Source organism: Ochotona curzoniae, unplaced genomic scaffold (genome assembly GCF_017591425.1).
Source record: "Ochotona curzoniae isolate NIBS_2020 unplaced genomic scaffold, NIBS_Ocur_1.0 contig_4064, whole genome shotgun sequence".
Classification (NCBI taxonomy): domain Eukaryota; kingdom Metazoa; phylum Chordata; class Mammalia; order Lagomorpha; family Ochotonidae; genus Ochotona; species Ochotona curzoniae.
The window spans coordinates 8,589,410-8,607,823 of NW_024466107.1; the positions used below are offsets into that span (position 1 = coordinate 8,589,410).

The following is an 18,414-nucleotide window of genomic DNA, read 5'->3' on the forward strand; positions in this document are numbered from 1 at the left end:
AGAGGATTAACCAGTGTTGCCATTGTGCCAGCCCTTTCCTTGAAAATTTTAAACGTATCTAAAATAAGCCCATAAATATTCATTTATATGTTGTTGACATCTTTTAGATTTCTCTCCCAGGATTTATCAGTTGCAGGGGGACTTGTCAGAGCAAGCCCCGCCTCTGGGACTGCTTTCTGGTGTCTTTTGTCCAGAGTGACCCGCGTCCGCTGTATGTTCATTTCCAGATTACGACCAGCAGGTGGCAGCTTCCGAAACCTTGTGTAGGTTAACAACCAGAACCACAAGGGAGGAGCTTGCCAAGCAGTGGTTTGAGGATAACGCCATTGCAGAAGCTTTCAAAGACATTAAGGATCGAGAATTCGAGACGGTGAGAGTTCTGCCCTAAGAGGAAACAGTTGCGGAGTCTCCCCTCAGTTCCTGGCAATGAGTTGGGCTTAGGGAGGGATTTTTTTTTCTTCCGTTTATACGATTTCACTTGAAATTGTTAAACTCCATGTTTTCCAAGGAAAGGGATCCATCAGTACAAACAGGGATGGTACAGACTACAGACAAGTGAATTTCATGGATCAAGCAAAGAAAGTTTTGTTTTGAATGAGGAGAGCAATTGTAAATGGACATGCAGGACCCAGTGCGGTAACCTAGTAGTTAAATCCTTGCCTTGCATGCCCTGGGGTCCCATATAGGCGCCAGTTCATGTCCCAGCTACTCCACTTCCCATCCAGCTTCCTGCTTGTGGCCTGGGAAAGCAGTGGAGGACGGCCCAAAGCCTTGGGACCCTCCACTAATGTGGGAAACCTGGCGGAAACTCCTAGCTCTTGGCTTTTGATTGACTCAGCTCCGGCCATTGGGGCCACTTGGTGGGTGAATCACTGGATGGAAGATCTTTCTGTAGCTTCTCTCTGTATATCTACCCTTCCAATTAAAATAAATAAATAAATAAAAATAGTAAATGGACTTGCAGGGGGATGGGGAGCTGGAGAAGTAGTGACAGGTTCCCATGGGTGGGGCTAGCTCTGGTGCCTAAGTCATGTGGGGTGGTGGTTGTTGAGCTGTCCACCCACCATCTGTATGTAGAGGAAGCGTTATTTTCAGAGTCTTCCCTATACTTCTGGCTCACCTTGATTTTGCCTTTGAGTGGCACAGAAGTAGCTTATGGCTTTTGTGTGTATCTGTCTTCAGTCTCACATGGCTAAAACATATCCTCTCCTCTTAAACAAACAAAAAACAATAACTCGCAAAGCTGCTGCTTTTAGTATAAGGCAAAACCTTAGTAACAGCACCTAGGCTACAAGCATCCTTCTGGGCAAAAGCTACGCAACCAGAGTTTTCTCTTTTAAGATTTATTTATTTTTAATGGAAATGCTCGTCAGAGTTAACGGAGGAGTGGAGAGACAGAAAGATCTTCCATCTGATGGCTCAGTCCCCAGGTGGCCACAATGGCTGGAGTTGAGCCGATCCGAAGTCAGAAGCCAGGAGCTTCTTCCGGGTCTCCAGTGTGGATGCAGGTCCCAAGGTTTCGGGTCATCCTCCACTGCTTTTCAGGCCACAGGCAGAGAGCTGGATGGGAGGAAAGTGGAATATGTGGCTCATGAACCAGCGCTCCTATCGGATCCCTGTGCTCAGAAGGTCAAGTTTTAGCCCCTGAGCCATCACTCTGGGCCTCGGGATTTTCTAACGTCTAAATGTTTTTATTTTCTCAGGCTCTGAGCCCATTGCCAGGATCCCCTGTGGTCTAGGTGGAGATGTTGACGTCACATCAGGGCAATCCCAAGCTTGCCTTTGAGTTCCAGCTACCCGATTTAGAGAAATAGAAAGCTCCTGCGCTCCCGTGGGCTTCTGGCATGAATTTCTTCTGTTTCACTGGCACGTTTGCTGTGAAAGTGAAGAAAATACGGGATCCGTTAATTATGTAGCTTCCGAAATTGTCTCCCCTGGAGCCACCCAGCTCTTAGTTGGGCTACTCATCCTTGAAAGGCTCGCCCTGTTGGTATGCGGCAGGAAGTGGTGATTCTCTTCTTGCTGCTTCTGGCTCCGTGAAATACAAATGTGCAAATAGCTTCTGGAACTCCCGAGTATTGCTCAGCCGTCACCCTCACAGTCAGGGGAAGGGAGTCTGTGGAGAAAGAGCCTGAGCCTCTTTCTCGTGGCAAAGTTAACATAATCCCAAACCCTTATGCAGCGCCATGATGTTACCCAATGTAGTTGGGCAGGAGCCCATACTGATCTGTATGTGCTCGTCAGGGTAGTATTAAATAAGACATTTGTTTTTTTAAAAAATGAAAGCCTTTGACTTGTTTTGTAGGATATTCGTTGTTTTCTCAATCTCCTAAATGACAGACTTGGTGACCAAAAGAGGTAAGACAGCTTCTTGAGCATGGTTCGCCTGCTTCTTGGGGTCCTGACGATGACTGCTGTGCTTAAAGCTTGTCTGGGATCTGTTTCACAGAGCTGGCATTTGAGCACCACGGAGCTGTCCACTGAGTAGGTTCATTTGAGTGTCTTTGAAAATGAGCTCTGTTAGCCTTTAGCACACTTGTTTGATCTGGAACATTTCTGATACAGAATTCTGCAGCAAGTCCGTAGATTTTTAAGAGGAGTGGTTGTTACACACATGAGGTCATCAGAGATAAGCGTGTTATAAACAGTTGAGTTTCTGGTATGAAAATATTTGCTAGCTTCTTTCTTTGGGAATTCTGCCAAGTGCATTGGTTGAGATACAGAGCATCACAAAATGTGATCCAGAGGCTGCCAGGTGGACATTTAAAAACTGTAGATGCATCCCATGTGTACATTTCAACCCCCCACACTGTACCAAGAAACTCAACAGCGTATCCTAGTTATTAATGTTCTTCTGTGTGTGGCTTGTGGCTGGGATAATCCAAGTCTCGCGTTGTAACCGTGACGTTCTCTTTCAGGGTTTATTCATTTCCATGTATTGCCGCGTTCGCTGATGGACGTGAGGTAGGTTTGTCCTGCCTGGGGGTTGGGAGGGTGCTGGGTGGAGAAACCCAGTTACGTTCAATTTTGCTGTCATTCTCAAGAGCCTTTTTGAAAAGAATACTAACATCTCCAAGTAGCTTCAACTCTGAGACCATGCTTAAAGGCTCCATGGTTACTCCTGACAGAAAGGGGGATTTGTGGGGGAGAGCATAATGCACCCATGAAGCCAGCTGCTTGTTTCATTTTACCCTCCTCAAGGGAAAGATTATACCGGAAGCAAGAGGTGGTTCCCTTGCCTCTTCCAGTTGAGCTTTGCTCTTCTTTCTCCAACAACAGGGGCCACCCTCATTCCTTTCTCTCTGTCTTCGTAGAGTTCAGGCCTTGCAAGTGCAGACACCTGACAAAGGATGCACTTTTATCCTTCCTTTGTAAGATCAGATTCTTTTCACCCTCCTCTTTGGTTTCTGGACAAACACAAGGGTCCTTCCTGTCAGAATGCTCATGAACCCATCATCTCAGTGTCAGGGTGAGACCTGAGGTTTTGGTCCCTTGGCCCAGCCTTTGGGTGTTCGCATGCACCGTGTCCTTGATTTGGGTCCAGCGAGCCTTTCTGGGACCGTAGACCCAGACTTGCTGGCACATTCCTTCTCTCTAGAGCACATTCTTGGAGTCTCAGTCCTGCACCCAAAGTCTGTCTGTCTGTTATTTCCCCTCAGGTTACTGTGAGAATACTGCTCTTTGTGGATTTTCTTTGCAATTTCCAACAGCTTCTATCAGGGCCCTTACACTTCACCTTCTCCTAGGGTCTAGAACATGTATGGTGGGTTAATACCTTCGTCTAACTCTGTGGCTATTAAAAACTAGGCTCCCATGGTGGCACCCATGTTCAGGAAGTACTGTCCGCTGGGAGAGTAGTGAGTCTGTAGTCTGTGTCCCATAGGTGGGCACAAAAGCTGTACGTTGTCAGCCCTCTCTGTCTGCAGGCTCGCAGCCACGGGTTCAGCCTACTGCGGATGGAATGTTAGATTGTTGCTGACATGTCCTATGTAGTTAGACCAATGGCGGTTGCATCTGGGTTGAGTGTGTACTGATTTTTGACTTATCATTGTTTTCTTAAAAATACCGTATTTCCTTAGTGTTTACATGATCATAGGAACTATAAGTAATCTAGAGATGGCTTAAAGTATGATAGAGGGTTATATAAAGATATAGAGGGTTATATAACTATATAGTTATATAGTTTATATATATTATATATATAGCTTATTTATTTTAAAGGTGCATCGAGAAAGGGAGAGACTGAGATAAATCTTCATCAGCAGATTCACTTCCCAGATGGTCGCAGTGGCCTCAGTGGCTAGAGTTGGGCAAGGCTGAAGTCAGGAGAGGAGAGAACTCTCCCATTTGGGTGGGTCACCCACTGCTACTTTCCCCGTGCCATTAGCAGGGAGCTGGGTCAGAAGTGGAGTAGCCGGGACAAACTGATGCCCATGGGGATGGCAGCATCACAGACGGCAGCTTTGCCCACCGTGCCGCAATGACAATTCCAATGCCGTTTTATTTAAGGAACTTCGGTGTCCGCAGATTCCAGTGTCTGAAGGGACATAGGAACCAATCCCTGCGGGCTACCGAAGGGCAGCTGTTAAACGCTTCTTGAGGTTTGTCTGGGGGGCAGTAGAGGCGCTGTGTTGGCGCTGCATATGGAGAAGTACCCGCGGGGCCTTGGGAGGCAGAGGAGATGTTGACTGTTTCCACATCCTCGTACCCTTGGAATCATCATGAGTACCAAGTGGTGGGCATGCAGGCAGCATGGCTCAGCTGAAGTCCCTGGGGCTCAGGAATGAGGTTGTAAAGATGGACGGGCACCTGATGTACTGAATACATCCACTCTTCGACAAAATCTGCAAAAAGCCAAATCCTACCTCAAGTGAAAAGAATTGCCAGACCAGCAGTACATCCTCTTCTAGGCGTGAAGTGATGTGCTGCAGGCTGCTGTCCACGTCTTCTTTTTCGAAAGGAAATTTCCTGTATTTGAAAGGCACGGAGAGGGAGACACCTGCTGTCTCCCTCCACTCCACACACACGCTTTCTGTGTCTCATCTGCTGATTCACCTCCCAAAGGGCCACAACAGCCAGGGCTGGGCTAGGCTGCAGTCGGGAGTCAGCAGTTCCATTCTGGTCTCCCGTGTAGCTAACAGGGGCCCAGGCCCAAGGCTTTTGTCTGCTTTCAACAGCAGGAAGCTGGATTGGAAGTGGAGCAATCAAGCACTCTGAATGGGATGCTGGGGTCCCAACTAGTGATTTAACTTACTCTGCCACAAGTTTTTCCAGGTGCAAGAGAGACTCCAGGATGGGGTCCTAGGGACCCCATTTGTTATCACCTTCATGGCAAGACCCAAAAGCACCAGTAAACTGCCACTTGTCATTGTGGGTGCCTGAGGCAGGGCCCTGGAACTCATGGAGGAGACATGGAGACACTCAGTTGACAAAGAATCCACAGCAGAAAGAGGAGCAAAAGCCATCAGCTGCTGTGACTCCAAAGGGAATATCTACCTGGCCAGAGAGACACCCCGTAGGGGAGAGGGCAACTAGGAGAGCCCCTGAGAGCCCCAGCAGTCCTAGCCAGAGGAGGGATCTGCAGTCACACATGCCAAGTCCTGCCAGCAGAGCCACATGGGAGCTCTGCCCTAGAGAAGGAACTGCGTCTCCCTCTGCTCTCGAGACACAGTTTCGTATTATCTTATAGAAGGACATCACTAACGGAGTTCTTGGCACTCTAGGAGGGTAAAGGCCCTGGCAAATCCTTGAGCCTGGGCTGCACAGACCTCCCAGCAAAATAGCATAAAGGACTGTAACCTCCAAAATGCAGCCAGATCCAGTAGCGCAAACGGTGATCCCCTAGACTCCAGCTCACAAAGTGTGCTATGCTACCAGGGACATGTATCTGAGAACAACAGGGGGATGAACTCCCAAGACCTTCAAGGTAAGACCACCTGCCCAAGCAGAATTGGGGGTCCATTCCACCTGCACACACTCCTTCCCCCTGCGGTGGCACATGGCACTGTGTGGAAGTCTGCTTCCCTATTGAACTTGGGCCACGCACTGCTGTGACTGTTCTCCACCCTCCAGTGCTTTGATTGGTACAAGGAGCCATACAGTCCTTGAGGACTTTTGGCTAACCCTCCTGCAACCCCAGGCCACCACTGGGGCCTACCCACACGCTGGAACTGATGTGAGTACCCCATGGCCCCGTAGCTGTTGATGACAGTGGAAGGAGTTAGGGGAATCCATACCTCAGCATCCAGCTGGAACTGAAAAATCAATCAACTGGTACCCAAGGATGCATCTGCAAGAAACAGATACCTTTTAGTAATCAAAGAGATAGAGAAACAAGAAGGCAGAATAGGGTAAGGACATGTTTAAACAGATGGAGGATCAGTAGCCAGGGTAAAGAAGATAGGCCACAATCCTGGATAATAAGAGAGGCCAATGGCAGAGAGACACCTGGAGACCTGTGGACATGGGGAAGCAGCAGAGACAATGGAGCAGTGGTCGGCACCAGCAATTGGAGCTCCACTGGTGGCCAGTCGGAAGGCAAGTTCACCAGAAACTCAAGAGGAGAACTCAGGCATTGAACTGCCCATCCTGCTGCTTTGCTTGATCTGACCACAAGCAGAAGCAGAGTGGCAGAACCCAGGCAAGAAGGTACAGGAACAGGGTGGATTTCATGGCTCAGACACCAGAGCCACATGGAGTGTGATTTTGTGTTCTGAGGAAAGGGCTGTGGAACTGGAGGAACAACAGCTGTGCACTTGCTGAGCCAAGACTGAACACATCACACTGGTCCCACAGGGAAATGGTACCAACTTGGCATCTTACAGGTTCTACTCAAAATAAGTCAAAAGAAACATCTCACTAACAAAGGCAGAAACAAAGTGAAAGAAAAAGATACTCCAGGCTAATAGAAAAATGAGTTGATGTAGCAATTTTTCTTTTTCTTGATTTTTTTTAAAGATTTATTTTCATTAGAAAGGCATATTTACAGAGAGGAGGAGAAACAGAGAAAGATCTTCCATCTGCTGATTCACTCCCCAAGTGGCCGCAATGGTCAGAGCTGTGAATATCTGAAGACAGGAGCCAGGAGCTTCTTCCCGGTTTCTCAAGCAGGTGCAGGGTCCCCAGGCTTTGGGCCATCCTCAACTACTTTCTAAGGCCACAAGCAGGGAACTGGATGAGAAATGGGGCCGCCTGGATATGAACCAGTGCCATTATGGGATCCCAGTGTGTGCAAGGCAAGGACAATAGATACTAGACTACCAAGCCAGGCCCTGGTGTAGGCATTCTTATAATAGATAATATAAACTTTGACATGAAAAAAATAAAGAGATGAAAAAGGACACCACATAGTGATCAAAAATTCTGTTTTCATCAAGAAGAGATCACCTTACTTGTTGCTTAGCATGTTTTTATTTTCAGCTCTAATTTTATTTGGTTTCTCTCTCTTTCCTTTGCTAGTCTGGCTTAGAATTTGTTTTGATCATCTTCTTAAAAAGTTGCTATTTGTAGCTTTTAGTTTCAATTCCATTATTTTTGCTGTGATTATCATTTTCTCATTTATTAAGTCCCTGAGATGCATTTATTTGAGATACTTTTGTTTTTTGTAAGCACCTGATGTTATATGTATCTTAGTACTGTTTTTGCTGCATCTCCTGGGTTTTGATTTTTTTGTTTTCATTTCTTCAAGTTTTTTTTTTCCTTAGTAAATTCCTCAGTGACACATAGGTCATACAGTAGCGTTATTTTCTTCAAGAAGGTTTTTGCTTTTTGTTTCTTCAGTGACACATTGGACATTCAGTAGCATGTTATTTAACTCCATGTTGTAAATTTTCTATTTTTTTTTCCCTATTGATTTTGTTTTACAACTTTTCATTTAAGGAGATGTATAGTAATTGTGTAATGGAGACTATGGTATGTAGATGTGAAGATGCAATGTGCATTTCTACTTCCAAATCAATCTTAGATGAACTTCCATTGAAACTGTTACGTATATATATATCATATATATTGCATATATATATATGCATTTGGATGCTGGACTCTTTGTCATTGCCCATACCTACAATGTTAGGATATGCTTAAATAGTGGAATGATGGACTTATGACTGTTTATGAAGGACTATACTATTGTAACAATATAGGGGAAATCAGTGGGGCCAAGAGGTTTTAAGGAGAGGGAACAGGAAGTTTCAGAGCCTATGGAACTGCATCATAAAATAATCATTAAAAATATGAAAAAAGCCAAAGGGACAATGGATCCATCAGATATGCAAGCATCAACAGAGGTGAAGGAAGTGTGATAAGAGAAAGAAAAGGAGATTGAGTAAGTAAATACTTGATTCAAAACTTTCAGGAGAGTGACTTTAAGGCTAGTCAGAGGTTCAAGAGCTACAGCTAGTTCACTGAAATGAGGCAGACAATGCAGGATATGAATGAGATTTCACAAAGACATGTTTGAAAAGACCCCAGACTGAAATCTTGGAACTAGAGATCTCAATCAAGTAATGAAAGCCTAAACAACAGACGGGATCAAGCAGAGGAAGAATGCCAAAGGTTAGAGATATGTCTTACTGCAGACAAAATGACTGTAATAAGACAAAACTGCGATTAAGAACTGATTTAGTAGTAGTATTTGAGAAAGGCTAAAACATGTAAAACAACTGCCACAGTTGCTTCATCATTCTTCCTAATCAGCAGACAGGAAAACATGGCAGAATCCTACAAGGTTGTGTTTTGGTGGGAAAATTACGTTTGGCAATAGCCTCGTTTGGTAACCTTGTCCATCTGGACATGTTTGTTGTTTGGGAAAAGTAACGGGGGGTGGGAGAGAGCTGGTGGTGTGGTGCAGCATTAAGCCACTGACTATCCCTAAGCCTGCAGCACCGTCCTTGCGTGTCAGTGCTGGCTTGAGTTCTGGCTGCACTGATTCTGGTCCAGCTCCCTGCAGATGTGTCTGGGAAAGCAGCGGGAGGCAGCCTGCGTGTGTGGGCCCTTGCCATCCGTGTAGGAGGCTCAGAGGGAGTTCGAGGCTCTTGGCTTCTGCTTGCTTTCGCCCTGATCGTGGCAGTCATTTAACCAGCAGATGGAAAATCGTTCAAAGAAATAGAAATAAAGTCTTTAAAAAATTTATTTACATTTGTGTTTGAATCATTTCCTGGATTCGTACAGTATTTTTGTTTTAGTCTTTTTTTTTAACACTCTTGTAGTTACATGTATTTTCATAAATCAGGTACACGTTAAATTGACTTAATAATGTACCCCAGACTGTTTATAAAAGAATTTAAGGATTACAGCAATCTCAAGTTTTTTTTGTTTTTTTTTTGTTGTTGTTGTTTTGTACTTAGTGGAAAGTGTATCTTACTGATTTAGCTATCCTTTGGCCTTGGAACTTATAGTAAAGATATATTGAAAATAATGAAAAATATGAAATAGGTTCCTAATACTAGATAACCTTTGCTGTCAGTAAAACTATAATGATAACTATTGTGTTTATTCAGACAATAAATTAAGTAAATAAGTGTCTTATTATAGATAAAATGACAAGATGGAGTCTTTGGGCACATTTAAATGTCCGTGAGATATGTTAAGGTAGCAACTTTTCTTGGAACTAGGTGCAGAAAATGATTATCTTTGCATTTTGCATAAATGAGTCAAGCAATAAAGGCAAGTTGCATAATGTTAGGATAGTGTTATTTCAGGAAAAACTCAAGTTCTTTAATGGGTTAGGTTTTGCATGACCGTTTAATGTGGATATTCTGTTCAATTCATGCTAGAATTCTCTTCCAGATGAGAAAACCTGCAGATGAAAAATTAGAGAAATTTTGGATTGATTTCAACCTCGGAAGTCAGAGTGTGACGTTTTATATAAACAATGTGGAGGTAAATGATGTTTATTTCCCTGTGCGATCTGAATGCTTCTGGACTGTTCTCTGTATGTGTCACGTGCTTGTGAATTTCACAAATGTGTTTTCCTTCTAAGAGTACTCTGTGGGATCCAGTAAGATTGTTGAAGGAGGCAGTGGTTCACTTCTGCTTAACAGGTAAGACGATAATTGTCCTCCGTGCCACATCTGCTTGTGTTTGCATTTCCTGTGTGTAATTCCGTCAGTAAAAAGCTGGGTTCGTTCTAAAGGAGAGTGTGTGCGTGCCTTGAGACAGAGGCAAGGTGCATAGTACGATGGGGGATTATAGATGTGTGGACCAGCTTTTGGGGCTTCCCTTCTATTTCGTTGGTCTGTGTGTCAGTTGTGTGTCTTGAAGTATGGTATTGTGATGCCTCTGGGTTGGTTTTCATCGTTGAACATTTCTTTAATTGTTTGGGATCTTTTGTGTTTTCATATGAGTTTCTGGACTACCGTATTGTTCCAGATCTGAGAAGAATGGCCTTTGCATTTTTATTGGGATTGCAAATTGTCTTGGGTATTGTGAGCGTTGTGATGATATTCTGACAAATCCCTAAACATGAGGAGGATTTTTCCGTTTTTTTTTTTTTTTTTTTTTTTTAAAGATTTATTTTTATTGGAAAGGCAGATATACAGAGAGGAGAGACAGAGAGGAAGATCTTCCATCCGATGATTCACTCCCCAAGTGAGCGCAACGGGCCGATACTATGCCGATCCGAAGCCAGGAGCCTCTTCCGGGCCTCCCACGCGGGTGCAGGTTCCCAAAGCTTTGGGCTGTCCTCAACTGCTTTCCCAGGCCACATGCAGGGAGCTGGAAGGGAAGCGGGGCTGCCGGGATTAGAACCGGCGCCCATATGGGATCCCGGGCGTGCAAGGTGAGGACTTAACCACTTGCGCCACCGCGCCGGGCCCCCGTTTTTTTTTTGTATGTGTGTTTTTCTATTCCTTTCATTAACATTTAAAAATTTTTAAATTTGCAAGCAGAGACCGAGTGGCAGGTCCCAGATGGGCAATGTGGGAACAGGGTAGATTTCCACAGCCTGATCTGCCCCCTAGAGCCAAATCAGGTGCCATTTTGTATAGGGAGACAAAGGCTATGATAGGACAGCACTGCACATGGCTGGGTCTGGGAGTGAACTCATTTCTGCCTCAGTGAACTGCCTCCTGGCACCTTGTCATGGAACATGGCGATTCTAGCTGTGCCCTAGCCATGCCTACGCAGGTGTCACTAGCGGTGTGCAGGTGTCACTGGTGGTGTGCAGCCAGCAGCTACCTGTTCTTTCTGCTCACTGTGCCAAGGAGTCTGTTCAGTCTACTCTCCAGCAAGAATTTCTCTCAAGCAGTTCACCAGGACCACTATTCTTCCTTTGTTTTGTTGGTATCTAGTAGATTCTGCCTCTTTGTCTTCTATCTCCAAGTATTCATGTCAAATAAAAACTGTTGATAATTTGTTTAACCAGTTCCAGCCAAAATATCATATATATAAAAATGATTGAGCTGGTGTGCCCTTTCTGGTCCTGGTTAATCCCAGTCTGCTGTCTGAGTTACCCTTGCTGCATCCCCACCTGCGTTGGTTGTGTTTTGGTCTTCCACTGCTATGGACAGGGTCGATCTAGATCTGTATGGTGGTTCTGTTGGCTTCCTGTCCAGTTTCCTCAGTTTGTGGCAGCGCAGACTCTCTGTTGCACTTCTCTCGCTTCTTTCTTGTGGGCCACCTCTAACGTTCTTTGTGCTCACTGCAGCTCAGCAAAGAGCTGTCATCTTGTTAGGAGGTTGTTGTCTAACAGCAGGCTTCTCTCGACTCCGGCTCCATTTCTCTTCTGTAAGAGGAGCCTACGAGTAGGCGTCTGTCTTGGTGGTTAGGAAATCCATGTCCTGCACTCGTGTGCTTGGGTGCCCAGCCTAGCTGGTTCCTGCTGATGCGGAGCCTGGAGCACAGTGGTGGTAGTTCGGGTGCTGGTTCCTGGCTCCTGCCCTTGGCCTCAAGCCGGGGCTGTGATGAGTGTTTGGGAGAGAACCTGTGATTGGGAGCGATGTTTCTGTATCTCTCTGTGACTCTGCCTCTTAAATAATTTTTTTTAAAAAGAAGTGTGTTGAAATGGAGGTGAATTATTACTCATTGTATATTGGGAAAGCTGAATTTCTATGTGAATTTTAGCAACAACTAAGATTTCAAAGAGAGACTGAGTGGATTTTGTGTTTGGTGGATTTGAAAGTAAAATACTTGTTGCAGGTGATCACCCTATAAGAACAAAGTGCTCCTTAAAAAGTTGGTTGGCTTGCAGAAGGCAGAACCTGCCTCCATTCCCTTGTTGCTGCACTATGCTGGTTCATGGTTTTCCAAGGTCAGCCCCACAAACGTGTATGACAAGTGTGTGCATAAATATACATGCGTATTTAATAAAACAGTAGCAGAAACCTGTTATAATATGATTTATTTTCATCTTATTGTCATGGAAAGATCTGGTTTACAAATACCCCCATGAGGTCGTTTAAAATGATGACATTTGAAAATAAGACCTGTCTCTGTGTTGACACGCATCCTTGCCCTTTTTCATTGCCAGAAACGGAGACGATGAAGATACTCCTCATCCGCCTGCAGCAGCCTATTGTCATCAGCGGGAAAGAGGCGATGAAGGTAGAAATCCACTTTGATGTACAGCTTGCCATCGCACAGGCAGCCACTCGAGCACTGGGACAGGACAAACAGGTGCAGGTTTAATTCTTGCTGATGATTTGAAACTGTTTTCCCAGCTCTCTCATTTCCCCATCGGCGTTGGAGGATGTGAACGTTGGCTGAAAAAGCTGTGGTCTCCTGAGGGTCCCTTGAAGAGTCAAGCGTCCTAACCCCATTTCTTCCTTTTTATGTTGTCAGTGTCTCCGTGGTGTGGAACACTGACCCTCTCAGCATGCCTCCAAATGCTCTACTCCATTTCCTGTGCACCATGGGAAAGTTGACAGGGATGACATCATCCCTGACCATTTCTTCCTGGGGTCCCACCGACATTCCTGGTGGGTTTCTTGCACTGTTCTCTCTCTCTCTCTCTCCTCACCTTCCTATCTACAGAGTGAATTGGGTAGAATCTGATCTCTTAGGCTTGCAAAGGTCTGGTCCTCCCACACTGGACTTGGAGGAGGGCAGAATTGGAACCAGTTCACTGAACCAATTCACTGAAAAGCCTTTAACAGACTGACCTCTTCTCCCATAACACAGAGCTGTATCCCAAGCTTTGCATGTTCCTGGATGCTTTCTTAAAGGCTGCTACTTTAACACTTGTTACTTATTTATATTTATTTGAAGGAGGCCGAAAGAGACCCTTCACTCACTGGTTTGTTTCTCTGTGATGCCTTCAATACTCAAAGTTGGGGCGTGCTGAAGCTTGTTGCCTGGAAGTCAATTCAGGTCCCCTGTGTGGGTGCCAAGGACCTACGTAGCTGAGCTGTGTGACTGCTCTCCCAGAGGGAGCATTGGCGGGATGCTGGATTGCAAATGGAGCACCTGGGCAGGCTACTGCTTTAAAGTCGCATGGCTTCTGGCTTATGTTTCAGGTGTTGCCTGATCAGATGGAAACTTCCTGGGAACTTTCTACTAACTTTGAGAAGGAAGACACCATGGCTATGGTTCCTAATGGCCATGACAGAGAGACAGGTATTTTGGAAAATGGCAAAATTCTGCCTCTGAAAAGTGATGACAAAATCAAACTTGGAAGAAGTCCCTGAAAACCTAGCATCATGCGAGATTGTTTGAGTATGAGTGTGTCACTGGAGAAGGAAGAGTTGCTCAGAGCTTGTCCCTCGGAGATGGCAAAGGAGAGCAGAAGCTGGGGTGGCAGGGAGCAGGAGATGGGAGCGTTGGTCAGTCTTGTCTTCCCTTGAAGCCAGTGCAGCAATAGACTGGACCAGATGCATTTTTTTAAAAGCTTGTTTATTTTTTAATTCAAAGGTAGATTTTACACAGATGGAGAATATCTTCCATCTGCTGGTCCATTCTCCAAATGGCCATGATGACTGTAGCTGAGCCCTTCAGGAGCTAGGAGCTTCTTCCGGGTCTCTCATGTGCTTGCAGGTTCCCAAAGACTTGGGCCATCCTCTGCTGCTTTTCCAGGCCACAAGCAGAGAGCTGGATGGGAAATGGAGCAGCAAGCTGGACACGAGCTGGCACCAGTTGGGATGCTGGCCCTGCAAAATGGATGATTAGTCAATTGAGCCATCGTGTTGGCCCCTATGTGACTTTTTAAAAATATGTTTGTTTATTTTGGAAGACAGAATTATGGAAAGGGAGAGATAGAGATCTTCCATCTGCCAGTTTGCTTCACAGTTGGCCACAAGGGAATGATGGACCAGACTAAAGCCAGGACCGTCATGTGGGTCTCCCTTGTGGATAGCCGGGACTCAAGCCCTGGGGCCATCAGCTGCTGCTTTTCTCAGGCCATTAGCAGGGAGCTGATGCAGCAGTGGGGCAGTGAGGACAGGAACCAGCACCCACGTGGGATGCCAACATTGTAGGCTGAGGCTTACTTACTATGCCACCAAGCTGGCCCTGTTTTTTTCCTAATGTGTACAGAGCAGACGGAAGAATCCACCAACCTGGCACAAGTCATGAGCCCTGAAGATGACCACTGCCCAACAGTTCTCCCCATCAGTGAGCATGCCCAGCTTCCTGTGAGTACGGGGCCCTGGGCGCCAGACTGGGACCTGGGTCTACCCAGGACATTGGCAGGAGGAAGTTCTGCAAACATTTTTCTGTCCAAACTAGAAATGCTTTGAGCCTTCCTGCCTTTAGATAACTTCACCAGCTTTGTTGATGGCTCCCCGCTTTCCTTCAGTGCGGTTTCCCAGCTAAGGCATCGCGTGGCTGACCTCTGCCTCGGTGCCCAGTTTGGGATTAGGAGACTGATGCTTGGGAACCCAGGTAGGGAAAGAAGGGATATGATGGCAGGCTTTTCTTTTGAACACGTCTGATTTCACATAAATGGGCATCTTTAAAGTCCTCCGGAAGCTGTACACTTCAGCAGCAAAGACCCAGTGGGAGTCATTCTCCCTTGGTCTTTGTGACACTCTGAGACTGTCTTGGATGGCAGAAAATTCTTTCCTGAGAGTGGTTTGGAATGTTTTGAAATATCCTACAGACATTTGGAGCCACTGGTTTCATTTTGTGTAAATGATTTGTTTTTTTGCAAGATAGAGTTGCAGAGAGGTGGGAAAAAGATCTTTCAGCTGTTGGTTCACTGTCCAGATGGCTGCAATGGCTCTGGGCCAGGCTGACGCCAGGAGCCCCAAATGCCACCTGTGGGCGGCAGGGACGTGAACACTGGGCCAGGCTGACACCAGGAGCCCTGAATGCTACCTGTGGGCGGCAGAGACACCAGCACTGGGCCAGGCTGACGCCAGGAGCCCCGAATGCCACCTGTGGGCGGCAGGGATGCCAGCACTGGGCCAGGCCGACGCCAGGAGCCCCGAATGCCACCTGTGGGCGGCAGGGATATGAGCACTGGGCCAGGCTGACACCAGGAGCCCTGAATGCTACCTGTGGGCGGCAGAGACACCAGCACTGGGCCAGGCCGACGCCAGGAGCCCCGAATGCCACCTGTGGGTGGCAGGGATGCCAGCACTGTCCGTCTCATGCTATTTCCCCAGGAGCATCAGTATGGAGCTGAATCAGAAATGGAGCAGCTAGGACTGAACTGGTGCTCATCTGGGGTGCTGGCACTGCAGGCGGTAGCTCTGCATGCTACGCCACTGAGCTGCCTAAGTCAATCCATTTATTAGTAAATCCAGAGCCTAGTGTTTAATTAATAGATGTGTGTGTGTTTAAAGAGATGTATGTGTCTTTATTGGAAAATCAAATTTTACAGAGAGAAGGAGAGACAGGGAAAGATCTTCCACTGCTGGTTCATTCCCCAGTGCATGCAAAGTGAGGGCTTTAGCCACTAGTCTACTGCGCCAGGCCCATAAGTGCGGTTTTCTGATAAGCTGTATAGCAGTTGCGAAAGAGTTTAAAACAGTTTTCAAAGGTACTATAAGAATTTTTTTTTGACAGCAAACTGAAACTGCTGAACATTTACCTGAAAAACTGAAGCCAGATGCATTAAAGAAAGGTGAGATTTTTCTTTTATGTATAAATATATCATATATATATAAATACATACCATCAATATACATGCTATATAGACATAGGTATATCATAGGTAAGACCTGAGTCTCCTTGCGTGTAAATACTACTTAGAGGTTTAGCATTATTTTTCATTTTGTCCGCTAGAAGTTACGTCGGCGCATGAGTATTCTTCAGACTTACCCGAATCACGTGTGAACGCTCAGAGTCCTGAGCTCAGTGTTAAGGCCAGGTAAGTGGCTTTCCCAGCTCCGAAACGCGTTGCTCACTGATGGTGTGGCCAAAGCTGCCTCCCACTGCTGCCTTTGGCGGCCCCCTACTCAGAAGTCAGCGCTGTGTGGGATGAAAAGAATGATTTCTTTTTAAAACTTTGAGATTATTTCTTTGAAAGGCAGAGTGACAGGAGAGAGATCTTCCCCCCCACCTTTTTTTTTTTAAAGATTTGTTTTTATTGGAAAGCTGACTTATACAGGGAGAAAGAGACACAGAGGAAGATGTTCCACTCGCTGGCTCACTCCCCAAGTGGCTGCAACAGCTGGAGCTGAGCCTATTTGAAGCCAGGAGCTTCTGCTGGCTCTCCCACATGGGTGGAGGGGCCCAAGGCTTTGGGCCATCCTCTACTGCTTTCTCAGGCCACAAGCAGGGAGCTGGATGGGAAGCTGGGATGCTTCCAGGATAAGAACTGACACCCATATCGGATCCCGGCACTTGCAAGCCAAGGATTTAGCCACTGAGCCATAACTCTGGGCCTAAGACTGACATTTTTCATCCACTGGTTTACCGCCCGAACGGACACAAGTGTTAGGTCTGGGCCAGGCTGGCAGGAGGAGCTGGGAAAACCATCCAGGTCTCACATGGGGCTCAAGCACTTGGGCCATCTTCTGCTGCTTTCCCAGGCGTGTTAGCAGGGAGCTGGATCAGATAAGAAGTAGGACAATTAGGACTTGAAGCAGCGCTACAATGTGGGATTCTGGCATCAAATCCTGGCTTAGCCCTCTGCCACAGCGTCCCTGGAGAACGCGTGGGGGAGGTGTGGGCTGTTACCCAGGCCGCTTCTCCATGCCTCTAGAGTTAGCTCAGGCAGTGTATGTTTTTTTCAGCAAAACACTGGATTTAAGACCAAAGGACGCAGATCCATATACAAACATCAGTTGCCTTTCTGAATGCTAATAACAAGTAGAATAATTAACAACCAATACCGTTTACAGGTGAGTTAGTGACAGAATAATTTCCGAGCTCCGTAAGACCACACACGTACTTTGGGGTCTCTGATGTTGCTGAGGGTTGTTAAGTATAAGCAGAGACAGATGAGCTCTTGCCATGGAAGACTCGGGAGGAAGATTCCAGAACCTCCAAAATTGACCTATGAATTAAATACAACCCCTGATTTAAATCATTGAAGGTGGGCCCAGGCGCAATAGCATAGTGATTAAAGTCTTCACCTTGCATGCACCAGTATCCCATAATGGGTGCTGGTTTTAATCCCAGCAGCCCAGCTTGCCATCCAGCTCCCTGCTTGTGGCCTGGGAAAGCAGTTGAGGACAGCCCAAAGCCTTGAGACCCTGCACCCGTGTGGGAGACCTGAAAGAAGCTTCTGGCTCCTGGCTTTGGATTGGCTCAGCTCTAGCCATTGCAGCCACTCGGGGAGTGAATCATCAGATGGAAGATCTTCCTCTCTGTCTCTCCTCCTCTCTGTATATCTGAGCTTGCAATAAAAATAAATAAATCTCTTTTTTCCTATTTTTCTGCTTTTTTGTTTTGTTTGGCAACATTGGGTGATTTATTTGAAAGGCAGAGGGAAAGGAAGGGGCAGGGGTGTATGGTGGATGAATAGAGAGAGGAAGGAAGTGAGAGAGAGGTTCACTCTGCAGGGGGCTGGAGTGGCTGGGGCGGAGACAGGCTTAAGGCAGAAGCTTCATCCAGGTCTTCCACGTGGCTGCAAATGTCCAACCACATGGGTCACCTCCTGCCTTGCCAGGTGCCTTAGCAGGGAGCTGGGTCAGAATTGGAGCAGTAGGTACTGGACCTGGTGCCCATGTGGGCTGCTGGCACTGCAGGCGGTGGCTTCACGGGCTATGCCACAGTGCTGCTCCCCAATTTTGTAAGAAACTGGCAAACTGTTTTGAAAATTGCTTGTAGAAAATGAAAAGGTCTTTAATAGTCAAAATGGATTGAAAAAGCGGGAGGGCTCATAGACTCCCTGCTTGCAAACTGCATCAATCTAGGGAATGAGATGTTGGTCTCACGATAGAACTGACTGGGATGGTGTGACGTAGAGCACGGCCTATCTAGAAGGCTGGTCTCTGCCATGAGTGCAAAGACAGTTCAGTGACGACAAGAAGCATTTTCAACATATGATGTTCAAACAGTTGAATATTCATATGTAAGAAAATAAGTGAC

At 46.3% G+C, this 18,414-nt stretch overlaps 1 protein-coding gene across 1 annotated transcript in view; it reads left to right on the top strand.

Moving 5' to 3' along the window:
* Positions 1 to 18,414, top strand: part of SYCP2L (synaptonemal complex protein 2 like) — a 68,392-nt gene that overhangs the window by 16,833 nt on the left and 33,145 nt on the right. The window contains exons 10-19 of the mRNA XM_040983968.1: positions 228 to 370; positions 2,306 to 2,358; positions 2,919 to 2,964; positions 9,787 to 9,879; positions 9,980 to 10,040; positions 12,467 to 12,612; positions 13,452 to 13,551; positions 14,467 to 14,564; positions 15,943 to 16,000; positions 16,162 to 16,246. Of these exons, the coding sequence (XP_040839902.1) occupies positions 228 to 370; positions 2,306 to 2,358; positions 2,919 to 2,964; positions 9,787 to 9,879; positions 9,980 to 10,040; positions 12,467 to 12,612; positions 13,452 to 13,551; positions 14,467 to 14,564; positions 15,943 to 16,000; positions 16,162 to 16,246 (883 nt within the window). The remainder of the gene's footprint in view (positions 1 to 227; positions 371 to 2,305; positions 2,359 to 2,918; positions 2,965 to 9,786; positions 9,880 to 9,979; positions 10,041 to 12,466; positions 12,613 to 13,451; positions 13,552 to 14,466; positions 14,565 to 15,942; positions 16,001 to 16,161; positions 16,247 to 18,414) is intronic.